Raw genomic sequence first — 13,894 nt, 5'->3', positions numbered from 1 at the left:
TACTGTCTGCAAAAATGTGATCAATACAAGTTGATAGCAAGGAAACAGAGTGCAGAGGAAAGAGAGTGAACATCATTGATTTTGGCAATGAAATGAAGAAGTTTGCAGTTAGAGATTAAATGCCCCAGTTCTTTTATTATTCCGTGTTAGCCTCTCAGAAACACCTTTTTCCCTTCTAGCTCCCTTCCTGTAACATGCTAACAATGTCTGCCCATCCCTTGTCTCACCTCTTTTCAGAATACTGATGACACATTTGTGGTGATTGGAGAGATCATCCAGTGTGGGACATCAAAGACAATGACTTGCTTAAAGAATATATTAGTCACACTAGGAAGAACTGTAAGTAACTTGCTTTAATTAGTGACACACAATATGTCACTTTCATTTAGGTTCAAAGATGGTTTCTCTAACACGGTGGACTCATTTTCATCTGCTGCAGTCCTGAGACTGCAAGATTAATACCAGTAGATGGTGCAGTGCATGTGTTTACTGGTTTTGTTCTGCAAGAGTTATTTCCTTTCTAGTTGTTTTGGATTCTGGCTTTTCCATGTTCTTTAGAGTTAGATGGCTAAAAACTATCCTTGTCAACTTTCCTTCTCTTTTTTGTTACTTCAAACTTTTAAACTTGATTATTTTTGAAAGACTGAGATTTTTGCAGGGAAAGATCCTGCTCTTTTTACAACAGTTCTGAGTACTGAGGTTTTTTTCCTGATGTGATGAGTGAAGTAGCAGAATTTTCCAAATGAAGGCCAGAGGCTTCGCTTACTGAAGATTATGCTATCATTCAAACTGAATTCAGTGGAAGTTGAGTTTGGGCTGGTATTTACGCACTCCTAAAGTTATATAGATTCATTTTGTTCACCTGGTATTTAGCTGGTGCAGTTCTAACCTTGTTAGGAGATATAATATCCTAACCTCCTTCTATAGTCAATAAAGGAAGATTGGGATCTCCTAAGGACAAGTCAGCCCACCTAAGGTATCAGGTGTTCTTGTGGAGGGGCCTATCTCCCTCCATTGAATGCTGAGGGAGTTTGAGTCAGATAGCTCTCATTTTGAGTGTGTTACATTTCCAGTGAGATAGATCCAAACCGACATGTAAAATCTCACATGCGGTTCTCATGAGGATGGTGAAACACTGGCACAGGTTGCCCACAGAGGTGGTAGATGCCCCATCCCCAGAAACATTCAAGACCAGGTTGGGTGAGGCTCTGAGCAACCTGATCTGTTTTAAGATATCCCTGCTCCGTGCAGGGGGGATTGGACCTTTAAAGGTCCCTTCCAACCCAAACTATTCTATGATTCTCAGAAAGATAACTAACCTCTTAAGTATGTGAGAGTGCTCGATCAAAGCTGTTGCCTGTGGAGAGGTTTTTTCATTTTTTCTTATGGCCTAGAGATTTGCTCTGAGTTGCTGTATGGCACCCAGACACTGAGTTACTTTAACCCCCGAGGTGATAAAGGTTTGAAGACACTACTTCTTAATGCTTAATGAAGCCTATCAGGTTGCTGTTATCTGTATCATGTCATATGCATTCACTACTGCGGGCTTTTTATTTTTTTCCTTTTCCCTGCAGACTATTAAAATATGTTCCTGTGGAAATATCTACATGAACAATTTCATTGTGAAGCTGCCAGTAAGCAAAGGTAAATGTCCTTCTTCACTTCTTCCCCAGACTAGCCTACATCCATTTACAGAGGATTTTCTCTGAAAATAACACGGTCCTGCTCATTGTTAGGTCATTTGGCTTAGACAGATACTAGGGCTGGGACTCCCTGGGAATTCCCGTGCTATGCTGGATGCACTGGTAAACTGAAGTTACTGTTTACTCAGCTTCATGACAATTTGCAGGTACATACTTTTTTTTTTCTTTTTTTTTTTCCTCTTTAGATGGCATCACGATCTTCAGACCCTCTACATTTTTCATCCAAATCTTGAGCTCAACTGGAGTACAAATTCGAGTGCAAATGAAACCTGTAATGCAGCTCTCCATAACAGTCGATCATTCTTATCAGAATCACACATCTGGTAGGACACATCATGCTCTTTCAGTTTGCTCTTGCAAGCAGTAATAGCTGCTTGTCTATCACTTTAAGTGAACAAATTATTTGATTTTGTATTGACTTCAGTATGTTAGAACCCCTGGTTAAATCTGTAGCCTTCCTGAAACAAAGCATTGGCTAAACCCTTCAATTTCCTGAAGTAAATTAGATAATCTTTGTGAGGTTTAGTGTGTTCAGGTCTTTTAGACTCTACCTGTTAAAGCAGGCCTTCATCAGAGACTTACAGGACGCTGACTATGTTCTCGGTTTTGCCACCAGTCTCCTGTTTCTATCCTTTAAGCTTTTTGTGCTTCTGTTTCCTATCAGTGTAATGGCATTACGTCCTGTTTGTCAGACCTGTTTTGTTTGCTTTTGCCATTTCCTTTACTTATAAGCATTTGGGGAAGGCACTTCTCTGTCTGCCAGTGTTTACTGAAGCATATTTAAGCAGCTTCCAATCTCAGTGCTATCACTAAGTGCTACTGTAATGCAGAAAAATAATAATTACATTCTAAAGACAAGTTCCTCTCTGATTTGTGGGAACATAAGGAAGTCTCTGAAGGAAAATGGGCTTCTCTCAGGAAAGGTTCATTATAGAGCTAAGAGTGTTCATCCAGAAGCCAGTCCTTTTTCCATTCATGTGATGATTTCTTCTCCCCCCCGCCACTCACACAAGGTCTTTGTGGCAATTTCAATAACATCCAGACTGATGACTTCAGAACAGTCACTGGAGCTGTGGAAGATTCAGCTTCTGCTTTTGGTAACTCATGGAAAACTAGAGCCAGCTGTTTTGATGTTGAGGACAGCTTTGAAGATCCTTGTTCAAACAGTATGGATAAAGGTAGCGGGTTTTTCATCTCTGGATTATCAGTGCTAAATAATTTTCACATGATGGATAATAAAAAAGCTTTAGAAATCCCATGAACATCAAAAGGTCTTTAAGGTGACAACATTGCTTCTAAAATAAAAAGACTGCACTCCTGGAGAAAGAGCCAACATTATCTTCACTTTTCCTGACTTGAAAAACACACATAGCATCAATAAGAACAATTTAGGTTTAAGGCAGAGCATACATGTTTGTCAACATTTGAGCAACATCTTCGTACAATCCAGGTTGTTACAGCTGTGCTGAAATCAAATAGAGTAAATTATTGACAGTACTGACTTCAGCAAGTATTGTACCATACTAGGTGCTCTGTCTGATTTCTCACTTTGACTGAGTTTGGATATATAGAAGATTCAGACTGTACTCTCCTAGGTATTGCCACATGTAATTTAAGCTGCAGTTCATAGCCACACAGCTCACTGATTATTATATGCTTGATGTTATAGCTTGACCATAAAGAATTGCCTGACTGTAGAGAATTACGAAAGTTTGATGGAAAACGATGAAAATAGGGAGTTTTTGCAGATGTTCCGCAAATCCAGCCACAGGAATAATGTTAGTACTTGGAAGGTTAAACCTTTCTTCTAGGGAGACAGCTGGTCACCCATCCAACTATGCTTATCACCTCGGTATGTTAATACCCCATATTTTCTTCCACTGAACACTTCAGTACATTCTAGTTCTGTGTGATACCTGGTAAGAATATTGATTCGGATCCTAATGTGGACTATGGATAATGATGTTTTTTTCCCACTTCAGAAAAATTTGCTCAGCATTGGTGTAGTCTTCTGTCTAATACAAGCAGTGTGTTTGCTGCCTGTCATGCTGTTGTAGACCCTTCTGTGTACATCAAGGTAAGGCACTGGTCTAAACGGGTGGTTTAATCTAGTGCAGAGACTCATCTGCCATGAAGGTAGTCTGGCCTAGGGGAGTAAAACTGGTTATAGCAATGCCTGTTTGCAAAGAAATTTACTGATGCCAATGAAAAAAATAACAAAATGAGAGTTTATGCAAGGTACAATGGGCCTTTTTAGTTGCAGCCCTGAAAATATTAAGTAATTGCCATCACTGATGGTTCTATTGCATGATCCAGAAGAAAAATAGTAAAAAAATTAGTTTACTCTTTTGAAAACTGTTCACTCTTTGAATAGCCAAATCAATATTTCCACATGGAATTGAACTGACAGTTGTTTCAACACTATGGATTCCCTCTGACTTGGTTTAAAATTCACATCTAGAAGGAGAATATATATTATATTTATGTTATTGATATCCCGTTTATTACTATTGAATCACGTTAGTCTCCTTGTATTTAGAATGCAAGAAGCTGCCCATAAATACTCTTGGTATACAGATCTATAATGCTGTTGAGGAAGTTGGCTGAGCTATAGAGTTGCCACATTTATATGAATAGTAAAGAAGTTTCAGCAAAAATGGAGAAAATTAATGTAGGAGATGGGAGTGTGTGTGATGCAACTTACTGAGAAAATTCCTGAAGCTGAAATTTTGCCTAAAATATAGTGTGTCTTCAGGTACCTTTAAAAATATGATGTATGCTTTACCTCTCTCAGATTTCCCTCAGAATATATGTCTGCTTAAGAATTCATGTTAAACATAAGTAAAATAGGAATTTGCAGTTTTCAATTAAGGAAAAGTAATAACCAGTTTCTTATGGATATGTCTGTTACTCCTGCTAGTCTAATCAGTTTTTATACCATGACTCATGGAAGCATTTTCCACACATCGGTAATGGCAGGATAAGTCACTATCTACGCAGTACGACACTACTGCTCTTGAGTGACTGGCTATATCTGAGTTTTTCTGTCTGGACACTCAATTGAAAAAGCTTGAGCTTTAAATCCCCTTTATACTTACCTAACTAGCTCTTTAGATGTCATTACGTATTATTTCCTATTAAGCCATCCTCTGTTATGCATCTGTCATTTAATTGGATGTATCCTATCTCCGCACTGGATAGGTACACAAGTACCTGTGATCACTGTGCAGTATTTTCGGTTCTGTATATTTTCAGATTACATATTTTGACATGTTTTAGATTGTACATCCTCATAGAAGGCTGGTATAGACATTTCTTAGTGTTTCAATGAACTATAGGTGCCCTTATCATTCTTATTATTCATCTGTTAATGAGTGCTAGACATAACATCATTGCAGTTACATGACTGTAATTGATTTCCTGTTTCTCAGGTCTGTATAGTATTTCATTAGCAAACATTTTCTCTTGGAGATATTACAAATTAAGTTTAATCAGTAATAATACTTCTTCAAAGATATATTGATTGACTATTTTTTTAATTGCCATGTATTTCCCTGTTTCTTCTGTGGGCTGGGCATAACAATACCCATGTCTTTTTGTGTCCCCTAGAAATGTATGTATGACACCTGTAACGCTGAGAAGAGTGAAGTTGCTCTGTGTAGTGTGCTCTCTACTTACTCCAGAGACTGTGCTGCAGCAGGCGTGCTCCTGAAGGGCTGGAGGCAGGGCATCTGTGGTATGGATCCTAAAATACTCTGGGCAGGGATATGGGGGAACAACTTCAGGAGAGCCCAATCTGTGGCAGTCAGTATCTTTTGTGCTTAGTCATCAAGTTAGCAAGTCTTTAAAAAATAGAATAAGAATATACTTCTGCCTGCCAAAATCAGTTCATGTCTACTTCATGTTCTTATGATGCATATTCCTTGTATAAAATATTAGGTGAATTCAGTACTCAGAGAAGCAAAAGCGTATAAGGTGTTTTAATCAAATGACAACAAGGAGCTGCAATTAGGTTAGTTTTGAGCACATAGTCCTCCTTCCCACGTACTTTAATTATGATACCTTTTTTGCAGTTCATCTCAGCCCTCTTGTCTCAGACATTGCCAATACAAATGGTATCACTCATTAACTGCATTTTTCCATGTTACAGTGAAATAGTAATGATTTTAATAACTATATATTGGTGATATCTGAGAAAGTGAAAGTGTTTAAAGGCATTTTCAGCTCTGGACTGCCTAACAAATGATTAAAAGTTTATCGGACATCCTAGGTTCAGAGTCTACATATGTATATTTTTCTTTGACCCTGGTATCAGAGCTGAGAACATTTCCATTTTTCCAGTGACAATCAGATAGTTCAAGTGTGATTTGCCTATATCAACATGAAAATAGATGTATGGGTTTCTTGATTAATAACACATCTGAGTAGGAAACATAACAATTATTTTTATGCAGGTATGATTTATTTAATTGCGTGACTTAAAGGCTACCTAGGATACTTTATTAAATATTAATATTTAAAAAATTAACCGATACGGAACTTTGTCAAAGATATTTAAGATTACAGAAGAACAATTTGACAAACCTGTGCTGAAATAATTCACAGGGAACATAGTGTAGCCCACAGCAAATTATCCTAGAGTCATGCAGGTTTATGTAGTTCCTGTTTATTGAAAGCTTCGTTATCAACAGAGAATTACTGATATCTTTTATGACAAAGTGAGGCTGGTTTGCAGCATGGGTTAGACTGAAATCTGTAGACTCATGGCACCGTATGTAATATTGACTCAAACAGTGCAGTAACCTTGGGAAAAAAATGCTAATTACTTAATCAGCACAATCATTTTAGACCTTATTTAAGAAGAAATAATCTTTCAGGAACATGCCAGTGATAAGATTGAAGGTTGTGCTATTCATGAGTGAAAGAATAAACAGGCCAGAACACCCACTCTCGGTGGTCTGTTCCCTTGCGGGGGCTGGAAAGGCTCTTCCAGCTCCTGCAGCTGTGTCCAGCTGTATGGGGCTGCTGGCAGCATCCAAGGCAGATTATATCCTTAGGGGATGTCCACATTGCAGTCAGTAGAGTGTATGAAATAAGTAAACCCTACTAGCTAGCCGTTGGCAGTGCGTGTATGTGACCCAATCTTTAGTGGAAGCATGAACCATTACTTGGGTTACTGGTTACCCAGAAGATCCTTGGGGTTAGTAGCCTCATGGCACTGTTTTTCTAGTGCTCCTTGTGTAAGCTAGCTTGAAGCTATCTTTGGTATGCTCGTGTTCTCTGCACTCACGCCTCAAGTTTTGATGTTTTTAATCTAAGATTACAAATCTGTGACCATGACTACTATAATCAAATAACCTTTTCCTTACCAGATCTTGCTTTACGGAAATTGATCTTTTTCCTCTATAAAAAATCAAAAGGAGAAAGTAAAAACATTATTTTATTGCATTAATTGCATTAACAGCTAACAATTGAGATACCTGTTCAGGTAAATCTGATGTAAATTCATGTTAAACTTCTTTATTAACAATCTTTCTTATTTGACCTATTTTGATTTACAAGTACCAGTTGCTGCATCTTCATAGTATACCTATAAAGTAGAGGAGTATGGCCTGCCTGATTTATACTTGGGATATTGTATCTGCTCCTGCTAAGATCAGGAAACCAACTGTTTTTTGTTGGTGGACGTGGTGGCCTTGAATGTGTACACAAACCTAGCACACTGACTAATCTAAGAAAACATACTATGGTCATGGACTGGAAAACCATACAGAGCTTTGTTTAAGCATGACACATATTGCCAGTGTGGTGATAACATTGCTGCAAAATTGACTAGCACAATTACCTGTGAACAACTACCTTGTACCTTCTAGTAGATCTGTCTGGACCCGAAAAACAGCTGTGGGGTTAAATCTGTGGATATGAGATAGAAAGAGGTCCAAGGTTACTAGATCCCCTGTTCTCACTGAATTTCAGAGGAATCTGGGTGTCAGGCTTTCTTGAAAACCACAGCCTCAATGCAGGTGATATTTCCTGATAAAATTTCATGCTATCCCTATGAATCACTACGGCAGATTTTATGGCAGAGTTTTGAATGTGTTGTTTCTAGACAGCCTCTGAAAATTAACCAGCTTTTTACTGTCTTAGAGGGTCAGTTGAGCTCTTTAGATTTTGGTATCTATCCGTTTGGTCCACCCAGAAGTTTTAGAAAACATTTCTCATTTCCCCAGAGGATGACAACAAGAGTTTTCCTCAAGACATCTATGAGAATTCAAACACATTTTCTTTGGTAGCATTAAATCATCAGCAGAATGCCTTGGCACTGCCCATTTAACAACAAAATGTCTCTCTTACAAAATATAGTCATTTCTTAAATTATTCCCAGCCAAAGAAATCATTAGTACTGGACAGAAAATTAGTTTTTAGCTACAAGGACAAGTCAGAAGTTATTGTTTTCAGTTTTTGACATAAGACAGAAATGTGAATTGTACAAATTACAAAACTATACTGATTCCCTTATTTAGTCAAGACATCATCTGCTGAGTATTTCAGTATTCAACGTCTTGTGACGTCTATGTGAGCAGACTTCCCCAGACCACTGGGAGACAAGATCTTCTAGTTTGAAAAAAGCACATTTATGGCTGCTACCATGCAAAAAGCTGCATTAACAGCCTGAGTGATGATTGCACAGAGAAGGACATACATCCATTTTATTTCTTTTGCAAAGATCCCTCTGAGGAGTGTCCTGAGACTATGGTTTATAACTATAGCGTGAAGTACTGTAACCAGTCTTGCCGCTCGCTGGATGAACCTGATCCACTGTGTAAAGTCCAAATTGCTCCTATGGAGGGCTGTGGTTGCCCTGAAGACACATACCTCAATGACGAGGAGGAATGTGTAACTCCAGATGACTGTCCCTGCTACTACAAAGGCAAGATTGTTCAGCCTGGCAACTCCTTCCAAGAGGACAAATTGATGTGGTAAGTTGCTCTGATGATGCAAAGACTGCATAGCCGGAGGATGTCAGGGCTCACTGGGGAAGTCCCTGCTCTAATCATAGAATCATAGAACAGTTTGGATTGGAAGGGACCTTTAAAGGTCATCTAGTCCAACCCCCCCTGCAAGGAGCATACATCTTCAACTAGATCAGATTGCTCAGACCCCCAACCAACCTGGCCATGAATGTTTCCAGGGATGGAATGGTGTTATTTTACCATAAAGAACAATGACAAATTTCTCCTGGATTGCACCAAAGCAAATATTCTCCTGGGAGGAAGTGCAGCCATAGCAAGGGTTAAGACCCTATATTGCTGCTAGCAAACCTGAAAACATGTTAAGTAGAGTCATGTTTGCAATCTATCTTTATGCCAAGTTCATTGTTGTGTAAAAAATATCCATATACAGTGGCAGCAAGTTTTCTAGAAGACAAAGAGCTTGGGGGAGTTTCTGGTTTGAAATTAAAAAGCAAAGTGAAAAACACTCCCAACACACTATCCTGCGGACTCTTTAAAAAATAAAAATTGTCCAGGAAAAAGTCCCAAAATCTCAGTTTTTAAACTGAGTGTTTTAAAAAGAGAGAGAGAGAAATTTTGGGGAAAATACTAGAAATAACATAATTGATTTGTGTCTGCAGTGAAAAACAATTGTCATTTTCTCATTTTCAAACAGTTCAGGGCAGCAATGCAAAAAATATACTAGGGGAAGGATATTTTATTCAAAGAATCTATTTGTATCTTTAGATGTCTACACATTCTCTCTCTCTAACTCTTCCAAATACTGTATTTTTTCTCTGAAGATTTTAGACTATGCTGTAAACACAGATTCATTTAGTAATTTAAGAGGTCTCTAATGTAAGAAGGTATTAGTTTTATCTCATGGAGTTGAAATAGGTGCTTAGGAAACACATGATTTAGGGAAAACACACAGTAAACTAGTGGCAGATGAAGGAAGAGTATTTAAGAGCTGAGTGTCTACACCTTCCTTCTGGGGATGGTAATTAATGTCTGTGAACCTGATAGCTGATAAAAATATGTATTTTTATAGTAATTTGTTATTTGTGTGACTAGTGAAGCTTTGCAATGCCTTTCTAATGAAAGACACGTGCAAAGACCTGATGTGTTTCATTTTATGGAATCTCTTTAGCAAATGCATTCAAGGAAGATTAGACTGCATTGGAGAAACTGTCCTGGTAAAAGGTGAGATTTTGTTAAATAATGGCATTGTCATGTCAGCTAGTATTGATAATGTTTTTCTGTGTTATCTTTCATTTTCTGTAACATTTTAGTATGCTGCATATTTTTGTCTTCTCCCTGAAATGTGCTGGTTATTGATAATAGTTGTTTTTTTAAAAATGTCCCCAGACTTGCTGAGTTCTTTAAAAGACGAAGATATTTCCCAAAGCTTAGAAATTATCTGGCTCCTTCCCTCTGCCCTGTTGGCGGGCAGAAGCAAAAGCTAATAGAAACTCTAAATGAGAGACACATGCTGCCCTCTGAGATGCTCCCCTCTGTTTTACAATTGCTAACGACATCTTTAGTACTTTCACTAAGTTACCTTCCTAAAATGTTCTCTTCCTCCTGTAGATTGCCCAGCTCCTATGTATTACTTCAACTGCAGCTCTGCGGGTCCTGGTGCGATTGGATCAGAGTGTCAGAAAAGTTGTAAGACACAGGACATGCACTGTGTAAGGACTTCACCTCCTAGCAGGACCACGGGACAACATGATTGTGCATGTATGATTGTCCCTAACAAACGCTGGTCGTAACATGTTGCGCTGTTCAGAGACCAACTACTTTACTGATAACACAGAAGCTATAGCTACCCACATAGCTGTGATGCTCGTAGTTTGATTGTCATTAACTTACAGTTTTGAGATTTTAAAAAAAAAGAAATCCAAAAGCTAGCACCTTTGCAGGTTCCCAGTACTTTCTGTGCATTAACAAGTTGCCTTGTGCTGTATCCTTCTGTACACAGTATGTCACAGAATGTGTTTCTGGCTGCATGTGTCCTGATGGGTTGGTATTGGATGGCAGTGGAGGATGTATTCCCAAAGATCAATGCCCATGTGTCCATGGAGGACACTTTTATAAACCTGGGGAAACCATCAAAGTGGACTGCAACACATGGTATGTTATTCTAGGGAGCCCTGTTTTATAGCAAAGGCTGTTAAAACTGCCAGGGCAGCCTGCACTTGGGGAGAACAGGTACCAGGATCTTCTGTCAAACAATTTCCATTCTTTTCGGCAAACTGCTTCCACCCCAGCTTTAGAAGTACCAGCCTCATCCAGGTTGGTCTGTGGCTGGTCATTCTACAAGAGGGAATTGAGTCTGTTGGGCACAGCTAAACCCCAGAAAATGAGTGAATTAAGAGGAGGGAGGAATCCCAATGATCTTCCAGTGACTTGCAGTGCTTCTGGGTGAATAGTTCTCAAATAAGATAAATGAATGCTCTAGGTGCTCTACTTGCTGGTATAGCTCTGTCATAGACTTCATTGTTATTACTGATCATGGTGGGTAAAATGCTTTGAATCCTTACCCATTATTTAGTGAGGATGAGACTGTACAGTCCTGCTGAAAGGATGCACAGAAACTAAGAGTCAGAAACACTTTGGTGTGATCACCACTGGTACAAGCAGTCAAGTTTAACATGTGAAGCCAAATCCTGATAAGCAATTGTTGATATTACAGAGGCCATTTAGAGGTTTTATTGTAGTGAGGGCTTTGTTTTCTCATGAGAACAGGACACACATGAGAAAAAAATTGTGGTCTCTGTCAAGGGATATAACAACTAAAATTTTCTGTCTGTGGTCCCCCTGAACTAAAGATAAATTTGTCAAGGGAAGACAGGGATAATATTGGTTCTCACCACTGTAGTCAGACACAGAACTGAACAAAGATTAATATTCAGAAATGGTTGAAATGTTCAGTTCTTCACCTTGTATTTACCCAAGTCCCTAGTGCCTGCTGCCAGGACTTAATGATTTAAAAGGTATTTGAAGGAAAAAATAGAATAAAAATAGGCAGACTTCAAACATGTTTTGGTAGTAAGCATGAACTTACTTGGTAGTAAGCACAATTAGCAAGTAATCTCATGGCATGGTCTCAGAACAGTTGAAAGAGTAAACCTAGAAGAGTGAGAGATGATTACTTTCTTTGAATTACTGCAAAAGACAAACTTTTGAATTACTCTGCCCCTGTTTGGAGTTAAGGAAAAAACATGCTTCATACAAAGATTGTAATTCTTTGCATTTCTCCTCCCAGCACCTGTAACAAAAGGCAGTGGAACTGCACAGACAATCCCTGCAAGGGAACCTGCACTGTGTATGGAAATGGGCATTACATGAGCTTTGATGGGGAGAAGTTTGATTTCCTGGGAGACTGTGACTATATTCTAGCTCAGGTATCATTTTTTTTCATTTTCCTATCCATATGCTTTTCACAGCTTACACTGTAGGGTTCAGTCTGAGTAATTAAAGAGCTATCCCAATGCAAAATATTCAACACTGATGAGTAGAGCCTACCCCCTCTTCTTGTACCTAGAGCAGATAGCGTGAGATTTTCCATATAAAAGCAAAGAAATTAACCCTCATAAGTAACACAAGAGGGCACTGTGTGACCCTAAACTATTAACTCCTGGGCGGGACAGCCCTTTCCTGATGTAATTCCAGCATCTGCAAGGGAAAGGAATTGGTGTGGTGTTGAAAAGACAGGTGTTTCTCTCAGCCATCCAAGACTGACAGTCATTTTATTGTGACAGAAGCACGCAGAGCATGTGTGAGCCTTATGTATAATAGTTGCATGTATTGAGACATTTTGTCATCCCCAAATTACAGTTGGTTTTGCTAATTTTAAGAAAAAAAAATATTTGTGCCTTTTCGGCTGTGCAGGACTGGTGCTATGAAAAGCTTAGTTTTTTCCCTTAGCTTTTCTCTTTGAAATTCCTGGTCAACTATGAACCTGCTATCAGGTCAGCTGCCAACATATTCTTCTGAAATGCCCAGAGTTTTGGCGAACAAAAACCTGACAAAATGGCAGAAGTCAGATTGGAATATCATTCATTTAGAGCTCCTGAAAATGTTTAAGACTAGTCTAATTGCCTGAAAAGATCTAATACAACATTATCTATTTTTTTCTAAGGATTTTTGCCCCAATAATATGGATGCTGGCACCTTCCGAATTGTAATTCAGAACAATGCCTGTGGGAAGTCACTCTCCATCTGCTCCCTAAAGATCACACTGATTTTTGAGGTTTGTCTAGAATTGGTTATAACTAAGGAGCTGTAATCTTGATTTTGTAGCAGTTAGTGTAGTATCCTTTTATATTCCAACTCAGTTGCCGCTAGAGAGTACCTATGGGAATCAAACAGCCAGAAAGCAGAGGCAGACAAGCTGGGAAAGGTTTAGGTGTTTGATGTTAACAGGGCTGGCTGGGCACTTCTGCAGGTGAGGGGATAGATGCAGGGAGTCAACAGCACTCCACGTTTGTGCATACGTGTGTGTGTATCTGCATCTGTGACATTAGTGGTGTAGGAGTAACAGTAAAGTTTTCAGAGAAGCATGTATATGTACCATGGTTTGAGCACAGGGCAGATGTAACTGCAGAGGGAAGAGTTTCTTTCCTCCAGCTCAGGCTTAGGATTTCCCCAAAGTGGACACAAAAGAGATTTCTCCCATAGTTAGGGGTGAGGGAATGGTGAAACAAAGCAGCGTGACAAGGGATGTTCTAGCATGCCCAATTGCCCATGCACTCAGGAGCTGCTGTGCCGGAAGAACAGATTTCATCTAGAATAAGAACAATTTCTGTGGCTGTGAGGTAAGTCTTATCATGCAAGAGTAGACATTTCCCATGGAACTCAGTGGGTCTTGTCTGTGGCTCACATGTCTGGCAATAGACCAAGATGTAAAGATTACAGAAAAATGAGATGAAGGACAAGAGGCAGAATACCAGTGCTGTTACAGTAAGTTTTCTATTCAAATTCCGTCCATGCAATGTATTTGCTCCTTGTAGAGCAGTGAAATCAGGCTCTTGGAAGGAAGAATTCAGGAAATAGCCACTGATCCAGGAGCTAAGAAGAATTATAAAGTGGATCTCAGAGGAGGTTATATTGTGATTGAAACAAATCAAGGAATGAACTTCATGTGGGACCAGAAGACTACTGTTGTTGTTCACGTGGCACCATCTTTCCAGGTAG

General features: G+C 39.0%; 1 protein-coding gene across 2 annotated transcripts in view; it reads left to right on the top strand.

Annotated features, from left to right (window-relative positions):
- LOC104478441 (mucin-5B) overlaps window positions 1-13,894 on the top strand; it is a 44,712-nt gene that overhangs the window by 11,410 nt on the left and 19,408 nt on the right. For both annotated transcript variants that reach the window (XM_010118782.2, XM_086749050.1), the window contains exons 10-22: window positions 238-339; window positions 1,575-1,644; window positions 1,889-2,026; window positions 2,717-2,881; window positions 3,686-3,780; window positions 5,313-5,439; window positions 8,431-8,683; window positions 9,846-9,898; window positions 10,286-10,386; window positions 10,677-10,828; window positions 11,964-12,102; window positions 12,840-12,950; window positions 13,711-13,890. In XM_010118782.2, coding sequence (XP_010117084.2) covers window positions 238-339; window positions 1,575-1,644; window positions 1,889-2,026; window positions 2,717-2,881; window positions 3,686-3,780; window positions 5,313-5,439; window positions 8,431-8,683; window positions 9,846-9,898; window positions 10,286-10,386; window positions 10,677-10,828; window positions 11,964-12,102; window positions 12,840-12,950; window positions 13,711-13,890 — 1,686 coding nt within the window. The remainder of the gene's footprint in view (window positions 1-237; window positions 340-1,574; window positions 1,645-1,888; window positions 2,027-2,716; window positions 2,882-3,685; window positions 3,781-5,312; window positions 5,440-8,430; window positions 8,684-9,845; window positions 9,899-10,285; window positions 10,387-10,676; window positions 10,829-11,963; window positions 12,103-12,839; window positions 12,951-13,710; window positions 13,891-13,894) is intronic.

This window comes from Chlamydotis macqueenii, chromosome 5 (genome assembly GCF_036417535.1).
Source record: "Chlamydotis macqueenii isolate bChlMac1 chromosome 5, bChlMac1.mat, whole genome shotgun sequence".
Lineage (NCBI taxonomy): Eukaryota > Metazoa > Chordata > Aves > Otidiformes > Otididae > Chlamydotis > Chlamydotis macqueenii.
The sequence above is the reverse complement of the archived record's forward strand: the minus strand, read 5'-3'. Positions and strand labels throughout refer to the sequence as shown.